Raw genomic sequence first — 18,267 nt, 5'->3', positions numbered from 1 at the left:
AATTATGCTGGAAGAAGTGAATTTGTCATCCTTATCAAAATTATCAGCTTGCATTACTTTTCATAAAGATAATAATTTCAACTCAGTTAAGTGATTTCTATTTTTTAGACCTAAAGTCCTTCATGCTCTCCAGTTAAATCCATCCTATGCTTGGCATTGGCCTCAGAGTTTTTGCAAGGATGAAAAGCTTGCTTTTACTGTTGTTAGCTCTTTTGTAAAGGATAGCAGACTGCTGTGGGTGCCTAGGTCTGTATTTAATTGAAGGAAACAATGCTTGAAATGGTACAGTTGGCTTCATCTCTGTGATGTCTGAGACACAGAAGAATGAATCACCAGTGTGGAAGAATTGCTTGCTGTTTTTCCCACTGATAAGCCCCAGCATGGTGTCATGCTGGAACCTGAAAATTTATAGCTTCAAACCAGCTGTGGATGTGTTGGATGCCATGTGGATTCCCCATTCACTTGCAGGTCAGACTGCAGGCCTGGCATGCCATGTGTGGGCTACTGTAGATGCAGGAGCACAGCCATTCATGAATTCTGAACTGGTTTTCTGACCTCTCCCTTGGTTCATCTACAACTTCCTTCCTCTTTCCTGGAAGGGAATTCCATCATAATGAGACCTCAGACAATTGGTCCTTAACAGACTTGGAGTAAATACATAGTAAAAATGCTGATGAGGATAAAGCCAGCAATAAAATTTTCCTGGGAATAGTAAAAACAGAACCTGAAGGACAGCATTTGATGTGCCTATGAATGGATATTTGTGGGTAGGAGGCTGCTGAGCTCACGATCTGTCAGACTGACCAGAATTGCTTCATTGTCTCTTCTTATTCCCCTCCTGGTTAGTATCCATCTGTTGTCTCTTGTCTTAGCATATTAATTTTGACTAGTAATTGCATCCCATCATCAAAGGGATATAAAAAGGCTTTTAAAATAAGTGAGTGTTAGAATTTAACCCCCTCCATAAAACACCCCAGACCTCTTACCATTCCTCAGCTCTGGTCTCCAGTCCCACTCCTGGCTTTGCTGCTCTGACAGACAGATACATCTCTCTGCATTTCTCACTTCACTTTTCCACGATCCTAACACCCTGCTCCTGTCCTCCCAGCCCACATATCTCATGTCACTGGTTGTGCACCGCCTTGAGGACTCCTGAGCAGAACTGGGACCTCAGGGGCCTGCAATGTGATTTTTTGCTCATGGAGGTCTCCTCGAGCTGTCAATGTGCCTCTGCTGAAGGGAAGTTGGCAGACAAGAGTTTTCTTTTGAAGAGTCAATGGCTGGATGTCTACTGCTTTCCTGCCCTTTTCTCACTTGGTAGGCTTCTTTCCATTCAGCCTCATGACCTTCCATAACCTCTGAAATAGTCTCCCAACTGGGAGCCTCCCAAGTCCCTTGCCTCTGAGAGTGCTCCTCTTGAAGACATTTTGCTTGATGACTGGTGGGTTCCCTGGGGAAGGAGATGGGAATTGGTCATCTTTATCCATATAGGCTTGGTGAAGTTAACCCATCCTGTCAGTGACTTCCTCATCACTGCAACTCTCCAGGATGGCTTTCATAGCATGGAGGAAGAGGAATGCACAGAGACAAGTGGGCAGTACCTTGATGCTTGAACCATTTGAACTACATGTGCCCTGTGGGTCCCAGAAGGCTCTGAGACTCTTGAGAACCTTTACTTCTCACTATTTCCAGTTGGGAGCCCTCAGTGTGTGCTTTTCAGTCCGATTAAGGTTTGTGGTGCTGAGGTTTGGCCTCAAAAATGCTGCTGGGGGTTTTGTTGTGGCAGGGTAGACCCATCTTCAAACACCAGTTCCCTGAAAAGCTTATGTTCATACTTAGCACTGCCATTGCACTGCAGGATATTCTAGACTGTGATTTATGAAAACCCTTAAAGCTGTGTTTGAGCACTATGAATTATACAATTAGAATTATTGTGAGGGGAAAATAATAATGCAAGGTATATTTGATCCTGTGGGGAAATGAAATGGGCATGGAGTCAGGCAGGAAAATTAACACAAAGTGCAGAGGTGCTTGGATACTTGCAAGCACTTGTGTGAAAAAAATCTCGAGTAAGGGTTTAATTGTGCACTCCTTTGTGGCTTTCACTGCTGATTTTCACAGAGGATTATCTCTGCATTGGAAGAAGGCACCAAAATGATTGTACAGTACGGAAGATGGAGAATGTCTCCACTCGGAAAAGGAACAAAAAGGTTCACTGTGTAGGATTAAAAGTGGGCTAGTCAATGGCTGCACTGCTACCAAGGGTTTGTTAGGGCAAGGATGAGTGTCTTACACATAATCCCAGAGCTGTGTAGCAACTCTAGACCCAGACTTGTTTCCAAGAAGTTGAGCTATTCTTGAACTCAGCTGGATCTATCTTGTCCTAACACCCTCCTTCCAAAATACCTGGTGATGTCAGGCCATGGTCTTGTTCTTTAGAATCCTCAGGTAAGCCAGGACTGTCAGGTCCCAAGCCCTGTGCATGTGGCTGTTGGGAATAAAATGAGGTAAGGTCTTGAAGGAGTGCTTAAAACAAAAATTTAGGCACTGATATCAACAGATATAAAAGTGCACCAGCCTAAAGTAAGCATTAGTTAGAACAATGCAAAATTAGTGCAGCTTGGGGGTAAGAAGTGTTGAGCTGAAAAGTCAAGATATCCCTAAAATAACAGGTAAGTACCTTGTCAAAGTCTGTGGTCCTGTATGGTCATCATTAACCTCATTAGTACATCTTAATTTTCAATTAGCCTATCATTTGCAGAACCAATTCTAACTAAAGACACTGAGGTGGGAAGGGGAGAGGTAAAGACTTAAATTAAGCTTAAGGATGCACAATTTTTTTAAAATTGCAGGATCTGAATTTCCTATCAAGTACAAAGTATTTTATCTCATTTGTCTCTTCCTCTGTCTGACAACTACTGAGCTGAGAACTGCATTGTTTTTTTTACAAAAGGATAAAGGAGAAGCAAGTGCTGTGGACAAGACACAGCCATGTGGTTTGCTGACATATCTTAAGCATGTGTGTAGTCTGATACAAATGCAGGTGGGCCAGCTGCAAGCACAGGCAGAGCGGGACATTTCCTTGGGAGTCAGGCTGCCCAGAGTAACGGAAGAGTAGGATCTGCTACTGCAGGATCTGCCACTGCAAGAAGATAGTGGTACCATCCACTTGAGCAGTAGGCACTATAAGTCTCTGCCTCCTTGCACAGCAGACAGAGGGGGTCAGCCTGGCTAGTGTGTCTGTCAGGAGCAGGTTCGATTCTATTTGGTCCCTCTGTGTCCGTGGGTGAGGTTTGTCCCAGTAGCAACTCTGGCCACCCTGCCCCAACAGAGTGGCAGATCCCACATGATCAGCACACTTTGTTTGGTGCTTTCACTGCTGTCATGTGGGGCTGATTTTCTGCCAGGGAAGAAACCTTTTGTTCTGGTTGTCAACAGTAAACTTTGCCTATGCTGCTAGGCGTTTTTGAACTAACTCTGGATCTGTCTTCACAGGCACACACATGCATGCTTGTACTTATGCAACACCCATTAACAGGAAAGAACACTCAGTATAAACACATACACACAGAGAGCCATATGGACACATGCTCATTAATTGAAACCAGGCCCATGTACTGAATCTCTTTGTTAGCATCCAAATCCCAGCCAAACTGCCAGTACTTAAGAGATGGAAGACTGGATCACTTCCACTGTCTGTCACTTAAAACCTGAAAATTATTTCACTGGCCCCTGGTCCTTGCTCCCATATTCTTTGAGAAATAGCATTAACATTTTGTTTGAATGCACATGCGGATAAATTTATATTTTGTGCAGTATATTACATGTAAGTTATAGCTGATGATTACTCCCATGCAGATGGTTAGCTCAAGGCATACAGATAATCTAAGTTGTCAGATCCAGTTTAAATGGCCAGAAACTCAGAACTCTGCAGCAGGGAATTTCTTCTTAAAAGTCTACTTCACACACTGGAAAACAGTCTCTTGATGATAAAAAGACTTAATTGAGTACCCAGGAAATGTCACAATTAAGTTTGTTGTTATTACTGAATTAATTGCTTTGGCTTTCCAAACAATTCACTAACCTTTAAATACAACTGCACATGATGCTTCAACACAGAACCATACCTCATTGAGCCTTCAGAGTGGGAGCAGCTTTTGGGAGATGTCAGAGGTCAGTAGCAGTAAGTACTGCAAAGCGCAAAGCCTTGCCCTAGTTGCTACAGTTACTGGAAAGTATGAGGAGAATGAAGTGGAGGTCCCCAACCTGGACACAGAGGTACCTTCACATTAAGGCTGGTTAATGCTGTCAGGACAATTCAGAGGAATGCCTGTCTCTGCCACAGCTTTTTGGGTGACGCTGTGGGGACCAGTCAGATCACTGTGGCCATTTGCTGAGACTAAGTTTGTGTGTGCCACTTTACCCTTCCATCAAATAAGAAAAGCTTCTTAGGCAGCCATATATAATGATATCTTAAGATCTTTCTCCAGTGTTTAAGGTCTGGACCTGTGAGCAGATCCCTGTGCCCTGCACAGTGCTCTGTGGGCAGCAGATGCATCCAGTCTCATATTATGAACACATACATCTCCTGGTCATGACTTGGGTGTGTAAAATTCTGCTCTGAAAGCCAGGTCTCCAGCAGCTTCTGTGGTGAGCAGTGCCCAGCCTTCAACAGACTCTAGCTTCTCTTCTTGAGATGGTTCCAAAAATTTTGGTCTGATTGTCACTGCTAAAAGATTGTTTCTTTGAAGAGGGAAGAGAACTGCAGTGACCAAGAGAGGAGCAAGCAAGCTAAGTATGGCAAAATCTTTGCCTGGTGAAGGAGAAAGTGCAAGGCATGGTGACTTGGGAACTGGACCGTCAGGGGAAAGCTTACTTGCAGGCATTTGAAGTCATCCAGTTGAATCCATGCTCTGCAGCAATGTTGCAGACCATAATTTTCCTGAGGACTTGGTATTTTGAAACTCACTATATGTGTTTGATCTGTCTTCCCTCTAAAAGACCATTGAGAAGATTTGCCAGTGATTTATTTTGCCCTTACTGGGAGGAGGGAAAGCAGATCATTAAGCCTCGAATACAGCCTGCCATCTGGATGGGCTCAATGTGCAAGAAGGCATAAAGTTGGGATGCAAATATGCAGCGCTTGGTTCTCAGCCAAGACAGAGCTTGTGCTCAATTGTTTAAAAGCAGATCTATGCAGACATGACTTATTGCAGGGGAGGAAAGGGGCTGATGGGAGCCCTTGGGGTCTGCTTTGCAGAAATCTCTACTACAGCTGAAACCTATAGGAGCTGTGTTTTGAGTGCATAGAGATTTCTATACGTGGGCTCTTGGTGTCTTGACAGAGGTACCTAAGATTAATTGATCCTTTTGACATTTATCTTTGTGTTCCAGTGCTACCCCTGCAGAGGATTTACGTTGGTGGGAAGTTGCCTCATGTTCCCCAGCTTGGGAATCCTTACCTGAGGTGACTAGTGGCTTAAGGAGAGGCATGCAATCTTCTTTTGACCTCAGTGTGCAGACAAGAAAATGAATACAGTTAGCTGTATTGAGAACATTACAGTGGGTTGTAGAAATATGCTCTTCCCTCTCTGCTTTTACCATTGGACTCTGAATGTGATGCTGAGCAAATCACATACACCCAACTTTTCAGCAGTGGCCACGAGTTGTTTTCTTTTGTATGTAGAGGCAGCCAGCCACTGTGGTGGCCAAAATTAATGGTCAGCATCGCAGATTTTTAGCTGTGATCTGCCTATGAATTAATTCCCCTGTCTCTAAAATATCTGTGATAATTGGTTTTGTAGGGGTGACTGAAAGACAAAAGTCTTTTTGAGTTTGGGAACTGCTCAATGGCAGTAATAACGAGGCAAATTGAAAAGCCCGGGAGGGAAGCAGAGTTCTGTATGCTTTGCAGTGCACTGCCGGCGTGCAGATAAATAAGGCCACAAGAGTGAATAACGAAGATAGCCTCATCCATAGAACACTCTTGTGTGCCGAATGAGGCAGGGGATCCAGTACAAAGGAGAAGAATATAGGATCAGTTAATTAAAACTGTGCCTCTATTATTATTTCTGTTTCTAGGGTTTGGTCCTTCTCCACAATTCATTTGGTATTAAATCAAGGGTGAGTAGGAACAAAATGTTTATTTTTAGAGACTCTTGTGGGGTTGAAACTTACATTTGATATCAAAAGCCATTTCCTGTCCATATTTGAAGTTGATATCATGCTATTCTGCAGCAGTTGCTAGTGGAAACTGTTGATGTGTTAGTACACTTCCATTATCCATTGCTCTCCTCTGCAGTTTGGGAACTGGAAGGCATGCAGGTGGCTTCATTTTAATATCTATTTAAAGTGTAAATGGCTGTCTGCAGTGCTCTTTGAAAAGGCAAGGGCTGTTGGAAGCTTTCAACACTGGTGGGAACTAAGAGCACACATGTGATCAAGAAGAGCAGCAAATGTGATGCAAGATAATTGCTGATGGCTTTGAGGATTAAAGCGAGACTTTTGCCCTTTGACTACCAATGGGAGCTCTGGAAGCTGGCAGCACTGGGAAGCAAGAGGAAGGCAGTCCCCGAGGAAGGCAGTCCCCAAGGAAGCAGTGTGGTGGGGGTGTGACATGGCATGCAGCAGCCAGCCCACCCCTGGAAGGGCTGGGGAGCAGACTGGGAGATGGGTGCTTTTGGTTAAATAATGACAAGTGGTGCCTACACTGTCCCTGTTAATCTGGCTGTCTTGAAAGTAGGAATCCACACTGTAGTCTTGTGTTGCTTGTTGGAAACCATCAGGCATAAGGTTTTCATAGACCCAGAAAGCAGAAGTAGTATAATTTCTCTCTCTCATATTGGAAGTCTGTCTTCCCAGACCTGCTGGAGGCAACTTTGCAGCCGTGATCTCAACCTGTGGAACTTTGAAAGGTGAGGTAAATCCATGCATATGAAGGATGCTGTTATGAAAAGAAATTCCAGATAGTGAAAGAGATGAAAAGCAAGTGCTCAGGGTTTGTGGCTTCCCATCCATTGCATCTTCTCAGAGAGAGAGTACTCTGATGAAAGAAGAGCTCTGTGTTGCTTGGATCCCACTCAAATCAGTGATTCTGGGGAAAAGAGTAAGTTTACAACATAGGGACATGGATTTATTCTCTTAGCTCCATCTGGCATGACACAGGTGTGGCTGTGTAGTGTTTTCCATCTGAATTCCATCTAGATCTGACTAAAGCTTTACTGATATTTGGATTTATGTGCAACATAGCTAGGATCGGCAAAAAAGTTAGGCATGGGCTAACTTTCCTGATTGTGGATTGTCTGAGCAAGTAGGATATGTGTTGGCCTAAGTGGCACTGTGATATAGTTGTGCCCCTCTATGGGCAAGCAATTATACAGCAGGGACTACTAGATTTACTGCACTGCAAATACTTTGCCTTTATTGCAGTTAGGTCATTGCAAATCTTCCGGTAGGCACATGGCAAAAAAAAGCAATGACTTCTCTTTGTCTCTCTTCTGTGAGGTTTCAAGGTCTGTCCTGGTGCCCGTGTCCAGTTTTTCTGGCTTGTTTGTTTGAAGTAAGATACTTAAACTGATGGACCCTGCTGAGCCTCTGCAGCTTCCACAGATTTCACTGGCAACTCATCAGGATTAAAACCACACCCCTTTGGGCTGATTAACCTAATAGCTACTAATGGCCAGTCTTCGCGAACGAAGATATTGGGAAAGGTCTTTTACCTTTCCAGCCTGCGCAATGGATTTTTTAGGTGAGACACAGCCTGCGCTGAACTGAGCCCACCCTTTAATCCTAAGGTTCATCTGCCGGGGCCAAGCAAGCTTGGACAATGGCAGTGAGGTCCTCAGGACGTAGGTTTGTTTAGAGTGACCTTCTCATAGATGGATGGCCTCACAGGGCTAACGGGCTCCATCTGCCCAGGGAGACCGAGGAATCGAACCTGGGTCGCAGCAGTCAGAGTCCTGCATGCTGACCACTAGGCCACAATCAGCCTTTAGGAACCTAAGGCTTGCTCTTTGCAAAACTGAGAACAACCCTATTTTCTTATGGTCCACTGGAAGTGAAGGAGATTTAGCTAGAATGGGTGCCCCCCTGGAGCAGGAACTATGGAGGTCCTAAAGCTCTGTAGTCTTTTCATCTTCAGGCCACCACAGCACCTCCTCCATTTTCTGCCTCCAGTCTGCTTCCCCCAGCTTGATATCTCTGCCTCAGTTTCTCTGCCAGTACACAACAGACGGGTTAGCATTAACTGTAGAAGAAAGGGGCAAACCCATTTACCTCCCTGAGATCAAAAAAACTCTCAGTGGCCAAAGGGAATTGAGCCATAGTCATCTATTCTGGCCGGATGATTACAAAGTCTTTGCTCATTCCCCCGTAGAGTTTCTTCTTCCATTTCCATTTGCCCTATAGGTTTCTCACAGGCGGTAAACACTCCCATGATGTCACCTCCTATGTGGGTCAAGATGCCCCATTTTTCTTTTACATGACACGCCACAGGCCAGTAGGGAGCCTATACGAGGGCTTCCAAGCAGGGCTGGGGCATGTACTCGGTTTTGAATTATTCTGTGTTAAAGTGACGCTGTCCCTGGATGGGAATGCCCGTGCCACATAGAAACATAAATTTAGCAGAGGCATTTGCTGGGCTTGCACTGACCTCTAGTGACAACGCAGGGGACCAGGGCCTTCAGCCGTCAATGGGCTGAGATGGCACGTGTGGGTCCATCCATCTGTGCTTGATGGTTTACAGTGGCTTGCAACAATTTTTGGCAGAATTGTGCATGTAAGCCTCTGCTCCTGCCTTGGGTAAGCAAGCCAAGCCTACTGACTGATGAGGGTCTGTCTGCTTGGTAGGTGACTGCAGTGGGTCTCAGGTGTCCCAAACTCCATGCACCTCCTCACTAAACTGCTTGTCCTCCCCAACCCACCAGTGCTGTGGTGTTATTCAGGTCTTCTGCAGTCTTTGTTCTTTCTGTCTATCTCATTCTCCCTCTTGTCCCTAAATCTGATCCCCCATTTCTTTCTACTGCCCCATTCCTTCATGGCATCTGATCGCTGCCAGTCTACCCTCCTGGCTAGGTAGCAACCATGCTCCTGGCTTCTGGGATGATCCTGAGTACTTCATCTCTGCCTTTGACCTCTGCATCCCTCTCTTCACCCTGGCTCTCTTGCAGAGCCTGAAAGTCCTTTCCACTGCTGGGATGCAAAGGGCAGGGGTTCTGGTTTCTTTGCCACAAAGCTGCTTGCTGTACCACATAGTTGATCATCCTCTATGTGATGTACATGAAGCATCTCCTGCTTCTAACGCCACTTAAAACCAGAACCCCCTAAAAAAATACATACAAGCTGTGCTGATGCTGTCTTGTACTTCTCCAAGTCTACCGCCACCACCTGCGTCTCCTAGAACACTTCCATCAACACTGCCTTTGTTCAATCCTAAACATCCACTGGTCAGATTATGTGACCAATACATCTGTTCTAGAACAAGCAGCAGTCACAAGTATTGAGGCCATGTTGCTGAGAACACAGCTGTGCTGGGCAGGGCACATCTCAAGGATGAAGGACCACCGCCTCCCTAAGATCTTGCTTTATGGTGAACTTGCCACCGGCTGCCGCAAGAGAGGAGCCCCGAAGAAAAGATACAAGGACTCCCTGAAACAACATCTCAGCCTTGGCCATATTGATCAACATAACTGGTCTACTCTGGCCTCCAACCGGGAGGTCTGGAGACACACCATTTATAACGCAGCTGCTTCCTTTGAGAAAGCACGCAGGATCACTCTCAAGGAGAAAAGACAACACAGAAAGAACTGTGTCTTGCAGAATATACCACCTGAGGAGTCTTTCTGCTGTGCCTTTTGCAATCAGACATGTCTATCTTGTATTGGCCTTATTAGCCACCAGCATGCTTGTAACAAATGTGGATAGAGCCTTTCCCAAATCTTCATTTGCAAAGCCTAGCCATGATGATGATGAAATGAAAATGGTCAGAGCTTTGGACCCAGTCCTGGAAGCTGCCAAATGTGCCTCCAAAATGCTGAGCAGTCTCAGCTTTTAGGGACATCACTAGGACTCAGGAGATGTCGGCAGTTCCCAAGAGCCCTGCATTACTCAGGACCATGGGGGAAACCTGCTAGGGCTGAAGTGTGAGAAGTACATGGAAGCCTCTTTCACAGCCCCACTCTGCTGCATGCTGATCCCACCCCTCACAGGCCATGCCTACAGCACCACCTTTTCCTTTCTTGGCTAAGCGGCCCCAGTGTGTGAGTGTATGGTTTCTGGGCTCTGATAACAAGATAGTGCCTCATTCACTTGATATTCCTATCTCTCAGACCCATGGATTCACCCACCCTCCCAAAGCCCTAGGAAGTGCTTTTACTCACCTAATTACAGCTCAGCTCCTCCAGCTCTGTATTATCATCAGAGCAAGGCCCAAAAAGCTCCACAGTGAGCACATGAATGAAATGGCTTTTTATTCTGGGAGTTGCTTCCAGAGAAAGAAATAATTCATGATGCCCCACAAAACTCAGGATAAAAAGTCTGTGAACTCCAAAAGCCAGGCTTCTGTCCACCTATAGATTTAACTGGAAGGTTGAGAGGCAGGAGCATGCACAACACCCCTTTCTTAATAGCTCTGACTGTGTTATGTTCTCTGGTTCATCTGTATGAGAGTTATCATACTCACAGGGCAGAGCTCCACAGCACTGCCTCTTCCCCTAGACCTCACTGCAGATAGATCCAGTTCTGTTGTCCAAATCCTGATACTGGAATTAGCCTAAGAGATCAGTTGAAGCATCTTGGCTTCTCATAAATCTCTGCTGAGTAACATGCCTCCTGTATTTGCCTTGAGGCATCTGCTATGGATTGACCCCTCTGGTCTCTGGCTAACCTAGTCCACATGAGAAGCCTGAGAGGGGGTGGAATGTAGGAAGGCTGCCAGCTACAGCCTTCCATGCTAGGCTGAGCAGAAAGGCAATCAGGTTTCCTAAGCACTGTAACAGATGACAAGGTGTATATTTATACCAGATACCCACATACTTTGAGTGAATTGTGCAACATGAGATTTGTCATCATGCATCAGATCACTGTGTATCTAATCCAATACTACGGCTCTGACAATGCTGGGTGAGCTGAGCTGCCTGCAATGATGCACCTCACCAACTGTGCAATGCGGGAACAGAGGGTCTGCAATTAATATTCCTCCCCAGTTCCTCCAACAATCAACTGGTACCCTGACTGCTCTTATTATCTGAGCAGGCAGAGCTGCAAATGTAAGTAATCCCAAGTTTAGGCAGCCTTCTACAATACAACTAGTAAAACCACAACATACATTTCTATATTTTGAGTGGGATAATGTTATGCTGATTTCACCTTACTTTCCTCTGTTAAATGATTCTGAGGCTAATTGCTCCCTGGATGCCAGCAGTGAAGAGCTATTGTAGTGCTGGAAGTGACCCGTAATCTTTTACACCACTCCTAGCATCATCTTTTATACCTCCCATGAGCTCCCCATTCCTTGCACGCTTGGTTTTTATTTTAGTTTTGTTTGGTTATGTTTTTTGTATTTTGTTATTGGTGGTGGTGGTTTGAATTTTCTCTCTTGTCTTTGCTGCAAGGGAATCAAGCCATTCTTCTCCTCTGGGTGTGCTGGCAGTCAGCCACATTCCGTAAATGCAGCAGGTGCTGCTGCCTTTGTGTTCGCAGTGCTGTCATCACCCTTTGATCAGGCCAGGAGTCAGTTACTTTGCTTGGCTGGTTTGGGCTTCTGCCATTCACAGAGCAGAGCTCTCCCCTAAGCTGTCTGCAGCAGCTTTTGCAGCACTCCCATGAGCATGTACAGATAATTTCAAACCCTTTAATATGAGCAGTTATTAGACTGCTTCTTCCCAGCCTGCATAGTGTGACTTTCTGGTTAGAGCAAGAGGGTCTCTTGTCCAAGGGGCTCTTGCGCCTTTGGCTGTCTCTCATGTTTAGTGCTTTCTGCAGCTGATTTATGTAGTAAAAGTGCCCTGAATTAGTTAGCAGTTTGTCTATGGAAAACTCCTTCCTCCTTGTAGTGACCTGCAGAAAAGGACCAGGGAGGGGGAATCCTTCTTTTGCTCTGCAGTTGAATCTGAGGCATGGGAATTGTTTTGTTCTTCTGTTTCTCCTCTCTCAAAGGCTTCTCTTCCTAGTCCAAGGACTCTGCTGTGAAGTACTGGAATCAGCTGTGGTCCTGGGCCTTGTGAGGTTTGGTCCCCGAAATCCACGTAATGGCTCTTGCAGGAGTGCCATGATTTTGTGTCTCACAGTCCATGTGGCACTGGGTCAATGCCATTTCAGGCTGTGTTGAAGATGATTTTTGAGCAAACAACTGTCTTATGACACAACCAATAGTGCTATTTGCTCCTATCCTTTTCTGCTTCCTTATGTTTTGTAATTGATCCGTATTTGTTGGCATCTGCTTTTCTGTTTGATGTGTTCTGTCCTGATAGTGCCAAATGTAAATTCCTGCCTGCCAACCGCTAATGTAACAGGATTTGAAAGATGGTGGTGGGAGCTACCAGGTGTGGAGCAAAGACTGTCTCATTTGGAATGAATTATACTTCAGGGACTTAGATCAACTAGGTTTGTCAGATACCAGGGGATGCAGTGACTTTTTCCACCTGTAGATTAAGGCACTGATCCTTTAATAGGTCAAGTGATTTTTTCAGGCAAAACAAGCTACCCAGAGTGTCCAGTAACCTTTATATCCTTTCTAAGCTGCTAGTGACAACAATTTGTGGTGAGGCAAATGTCATTGAAGACCACTGTTCAAAAAGTGAGACCATTCCCTGTGGCCTGTCCTGGTCATCTCAACAAAGCTGGCATTTCCTTGTCCTCCTGTAAGGTGGACACATACTGTCACATGTGATCTGTATCATGCTAGAAACAGGGTATGGATATCAGCCTAGCAGTGGGTGTGCTCCTGCAAAGCTCACTGGCTAGCATCCCTGAGTATTCCCACCTCAGTTGCTGGCTCACATCTCACCTGCCAGTGTGAACCTTCTCCCCAGTGGTCGAATGGTCTTTGGTTACCCTGCACTTACAGGAGTGTCAGGAGGAACAGCAGGACTCAGTGGTCACAGCACCAAGCAGTGCTCCCAGCACCAAATCTGTCTGAGTTCAAGAAACATTTTGACATCACTCTCAGGCCCATGGTATGATTCTTGGGGTGTCCTGTGAAGGGCCAGGAGTTGGGACTTGATGATCCTGATGGCTTCCTTCAAAATCAGCATATTCTATGATTCTATGACTCCTGGAATCTCCTGAGACCAAGACAAGTGTCCATCCATGATCCTCCGTGAGCCTTTCCACACCCTGCAGTGTAAGAGGTCCCTCTCTTGTAAAACTTCAGCTCCTAAAGATTCATGTCACTGTTCTGCCTTTAATTAGCATGTCTTAGCTCTCCCTGAGGTGCATTAATTGAAAAAGAAAAATTGCCTACATAGCTCATTCCTGCTAAGTCTTACCTCACAGCTCACAAGACTGTGCCCCAAGTTTCCTGAGATCTGTCAGTGTCTTGGGCTTTGGACTCTTTGCTCAAGCTCTAACACTGCAGAGGTGTTTGGCCAGACAATGCCAAAGAGGCAACAGCTATACCAACTCATGAGACCTGGGCAAACACCTCGGTGATTTTGCTTTGGGACAGATGAGATTCTGCCAGAGTGAGAAAGTACATTTCTTGCTCTCCTGGGTGTGAAGCAAAGCCTGGCGCTGAGACCGAGTGATACCATTGCTCACACTGTCTGCTTGAGCTTGCAGGCAGCCTGAAAAAGGAGCTCTGAGAGTTGTTTTGCTTCCTCCTTCCCTCCAGAACAGGAAATCTCATACACTGACATGCAAGAGAACTTGGTAGTTCTGCATCATCTTAAAGGGGTGGGCTTTGATTCAGTGAAAACAGCAAATGCTTCTGTTAACAAATATCTGAAACACTAATGAAAAAAACCCACAGCAAAACTCTTTTTTATAAAGGGAATCAGATTTTATTTTTATACCCACAAAGTTAAAAATATGCATTCCAAAATATTTACAATGACTATATATGAAATAACCTTTGTTAATGAAACAGCAACATACAGTACTAGAATATATCCACCAAATTGATAAAGTCTATGTAAGAAGAAAATGTAACAGAGAGAGAGAGGTAAATAGCATCCATGCACAATCTGCACCGAGATGTTTTTTTATACTCTCTACCTTTTAGCTGTGAATGGAGTCACAGGGAATTTTGACCTCATTCCTTGCAAATGCCTCTTGTGACTGAGATTCTTCAAACTAACAGAAAATTGTGGGTTGCGGCAGTACCAATGCCTTACTTTCCTATGCCAGCCTTTCATATGGGAACCTTGTATTACAGAGTGGACTCAAAAACTCTCAGCAACCCTGGGAGGTAGCTCTAATTCTATGGAAGAATTTGGCAGATGGAAAAGCACCAGATTAAGTGGCTGGCCTAAGGTTGTACAGCAAGGAGCAAAACTCACAAGCCTTGCTTCATCTCTTCTAATCTCTCATTAGGGAATACATTTCCTCTGCTAACCATTATCTGCTTTTGAGATGAGCTTTGTCACAAGGTGGGCTTCTCAATTAATACCATGTACCAGGTGATGATGTGGGAAAAAAACCCTGTCTATAGATGAGAACTTGTCTCAGTAAAGATCTGTGATATTGCAGTCTGTTACCATGTTCTGGAGTTGAATAGAAGATTATTTTAGTGTAGACACACACCCAGACGATTCCCTCCCTGCGTGTGCACCACTAATCAACTGCATCCTCTGTAGTTAGAAACCCGTATCTTCACCTGCACACTTTCTGTCTCTCTCTCTCTCTCTCTCCATCATCAATGCCTGTATATTTGCCATTCCTGGGAATCATGGGAATGTCAAATAGAAAACAGAACAGCAAAAAAATCTGCTGCCTTATTTTTGTAGATATTTTAATACAAAATTTATCTGATTTCTTCTGGTTGCTTCTAATTTAATGTCTTTAACATTCACCTATGCGCACATATATATATATATATTAAAAAATGTAACAAAACGCCCATTCCATTTGTTTCAATGGACAAATAAAGGGGTCATAAACCTCACTGGCCAACCCACAAGGCAAACTCAAAGGTAAGTGAGAAGGGCTCGAGGAAGGGAAAAAGATGTAGCCTTTGTTTTTGTGGTGCCCTTCAATCATCACTGCTGAGCTTGAAGCTTTGTGAAGGTATGACACGACATAGCAGAAAAGCAGAAGAGCTGTCTGGGTCACTTGCAGATTTCTAGCCCCAGAAGTGCGAGATCAGTAGGAGCTGGCTTTCTCCCTCTCTTTGGTGAAGGAGTTTCTCAGGATTCTAGCTTTGTTAGTGATTTTTCTGTGGTGGTGGCAGTGGTGATGATGGTGGCTGTTTCTGTCTATTGGCCCAACAGTTCTCTCAGCAGAGTAATTCTTCCCCATTCCCAGTAGCCAACCCTCTACCCTAGATCCCCATCAGCCTTATTTTTTCCTAAGAACAAGGTAGAGGATGCCAATGATGAAACTGAAGCAAAAGCAGATCCAGGCCAATATGAAGCAGTAGCCATGGTGAGGATTTGTGACGTATTGCGTCTTGCCTGTGAACCGAGCTGTGTAAATGGAGACTGCAATCAGAATGCACATCCCTGTGGGAAGGAAGAAGGAAAGAAGAGTTGGAAAACACACTGAAACCAGCATTGCTGCAAGACTTCTGAAGTACTGTTGTCCCCTGAGATTGTAATGCATGTCTTGTGCCGTATGAGAGAGGAGCTGCTGCCTATTAGGCTTATTTTTGGAGGATTTCTTTTGCAGATGTGATGACATAAGACACTTGGGGTTTGTTTAGTGAGTGCCATGAGGAATAAACCTTTGTTAGGAGGAAATCAGTAATAAGATCTGACGACAGTTTGGTGGTAGTGTTGAATCCCATGAGCAGTAGCTAACTGTTTATTCCCCTGCCCCCTCAAAACACTTGAATCCTTTTTGTTGTCTTTCAAAGGTATTTTGCAAAACCCACTGGAATTGCCTAATGAAAATCTTGAAACATTTTCATTATATACAGCAAAAAAAACCAACAAAAAAACCCCACAAAACCTGACCCAACACTTTCCAATTTCTCAGTGCTTTGTTTTGTAACAAAATCGGGCCACTGGAAACATTTAACTGGCTGACAATGTCCCCTGAAGACCATGTGTGGCAAACACGTGTTGCTACTTGTGTTCGCAGAGGCAATGAGATGCACACGGGGCCATCGCAAGGTGTGCATGTGCATACTTACAGCAAACCAGCATGACGGCTCCAGTCATGTAGAAACGTTTGCCTTTTTCCAGAGTGAACAGCTGGATAATGAACAGGACGAGCGCCACGACGGAGAAAATGATCGAGAGGATCATAAAGGCTTGTACAACTTTGAGGGAAGCTGTCAAAACACAGGGAATAGATTGGAGAAGGTCAGGACTCAGTCTTGGTGTTGCGCACCAAGGTCCTGCAATTCACCACCCTAATGGAAATGCAGATGCGACTTACCCTCATCACTGCTCTTAACTGAAAGCTGATTGCAAGTCTTGTTGCACAGCAGCCAGAGTCCTGTTGAGATTGTTCCAAAGCTGGAGGAACTCACCATCCAAACCTGAAATAGGATAGAATGCTTGCATCAAGGGGCAGGAAGGCTTTCTTGCTCTTCTACCAGACTAAACCATAAAGTGAGCATGAGTAGCCAAAGTGTCTGAAAATGTCAGCACGTATCGATTGCGATGAGCAACCAGACAGGTGAGAGACGGCGCTGGCTTCCAGAGCCAGGAGGTGTTTGGTCCAGGCAAAACACCAGGCAGTTTGTTCCAATCATGGGGGGAAGTCTCCCGGGTCATCCTTACCCTCTCCCTGTGCGAGGCGGCGGGAGGGCACAGCAGGCTAAGCGAGCTGCCCAGGCGGATGCGAAGGGACCCTGAAATCCTCTCCGGTGGCCGGCAGGGGGCACGGGGGACCCTGGCAGTGCCTCCCCCTCCCCCGCTGCCAGCGGTCCCCCTCAGCCTGGATTTCCCCAGGAGCCGGGTGGTCCTTGCCCAGCTGCCTCCCTTGGCTTGGGATGCACCCCACTAGACAACAGCCTGGCCACCAGCTGGGGGGATCAACGATGCATCAGAGCTGTCATCTGCTGATCTCCCCAGCTCCAACTTGCATTCTCCATGGTGAAGGGTGCTGAGGTGCTGCTGGTTCTGGGATTTGGGGAGATCACAGACAGAGGCTGCGTCCTGTACCACCCTGTCTGCCTTCCTCCTTTCTGAGTGCACCCATCACTGTTTCATCTCTCCTCATGACTGTGAGGAGATATTCATCACCCACATACCTGAGGACCCACCCTCCAGTCCACCTGCCAGCCATATCAAGGGCTGGCTGCTGCTGCAGAAGATCTCACCCAGGGCAGTCTACTTACATTGGCAATGGTGGAGACAAAGAGCATGATGACAGTGGCAATGTGAACCACAAAGATACCAGCCAGTAGCACCAACATCTTGAGTCCCTTCTAGGTGGTGTCACTGATACAGAGAGATCTGGAGAACAAGAACAGAGGGAGGAGGTGAAGGGAAGGGCTGAGTGGAAGAAAAGCACTTATTTACATGCAAAAAGCATGTTGATCTTAAATCCTTTCTGGAAACATGGAAGCACAAAAAAACCCATCACTAAAACCTTTGTCAAAATCTGCTCAAGAAGTTAAATAGAGCCTGGAGACTACGGAACTGGTTTGGGAGGAGGTGTAGAACAGGGGTAGATAGCTTGGGGCCATTTTAAAAATAGCATGATCATATACACAGGTATATTGATGTTGTTAATGTAAAGTAAAAAATGCCATACTCCAGGCCTACACTCCAGGAAGAGGAGTTTTTGCCCATGCCATTCACAGAGGTCAGGAAGATTTTTTCTCTTCCTGTTCTCCCCTGGTGTCACAGCCTCTTCCAGCTGGTCTGGGACAAAGACAGGTGGTAAGGAGTGGAGCACTATGTGTTCCTGGGTGCATCGGGTGTTGGGCAGTGGTGGAGAGTAAAGTGGGGGGCAGCCCCTACTCCATTGTGTGAAGAGGAGAGGAAGCAGAAGAGAAATGCCACTGAAGTTTTCTGGAGCTGAGGAAGATGCTTAGGTTTGCAATGAAAACTGCCTGTTTCCCTTTTAAAACTTGAGGCATGCAGATCACTTTATTAGTGCAATAAGATTCTCTTGTAATGCAAATTCCTCTTTGGTTTGTTTTGGTTATTTTTTGCC

General features: G+C 45.4%; 1 protein-coding gene across 2 annotated transcripts in view; it reads right to left on the bottom strand.

The window, feature by feature from the left end:
* Window positions 1-13,978: 13,978 nt before the first annotated feature.
* Window positions 13,979-18,267, bottom strand: part of EMP1 (epithelial membrane protein 1) — a 28,294-nt gene continuing 24,005 nt past the window's right edge. For both annotated transcript variants that reach the window (XM_027680858.1, XM_027680857.1), the window contains exons 3-6: window positions 17,444-17,561; window positions 16,537-16,639; window positions 16,289-16,429; window positions 13,979-15,656 (exon numbers count right to left, since the gene is read on the bottom strand). In XM_027680858.1, coding sequence (XP_027536659.1) covers window positions 15,493-15,656; window positions 16,289-16,429; window positions 16,537-16,639; window positions 17,444-17,521 — 486 coding nt within the window. In that variant the 5' untranslated portion in view covers window positions 17,522-17,561 and the 3' untranslated portion in view covers window positions 13,979-15,492. The remainder of the gene's footprint in view (window positions 15,657-16,288; window positions 16,430-16,536; window positions 16,640-17,443; window positions 17,562-18,267) is intronic.

This window comes from Neopelma chrysocephalum, unplaced genomic scaffold (genome assembly GCF_003984885.1).
Source record: "Neopelma chrysocephalum unplaced genomic scaffold, ASM398488v2 Primary Assembly neopelma1_59, whole genome shotgun sequence".
NCBI lineage: Eukaryota > Metazoa > Chordata > Aves > Passeriformes > Pipridae > Neopelma > Neopelma chrysocephalum.
This window is presented reverse-complemented; position numbering and strand designations above follow the sequence as displayed.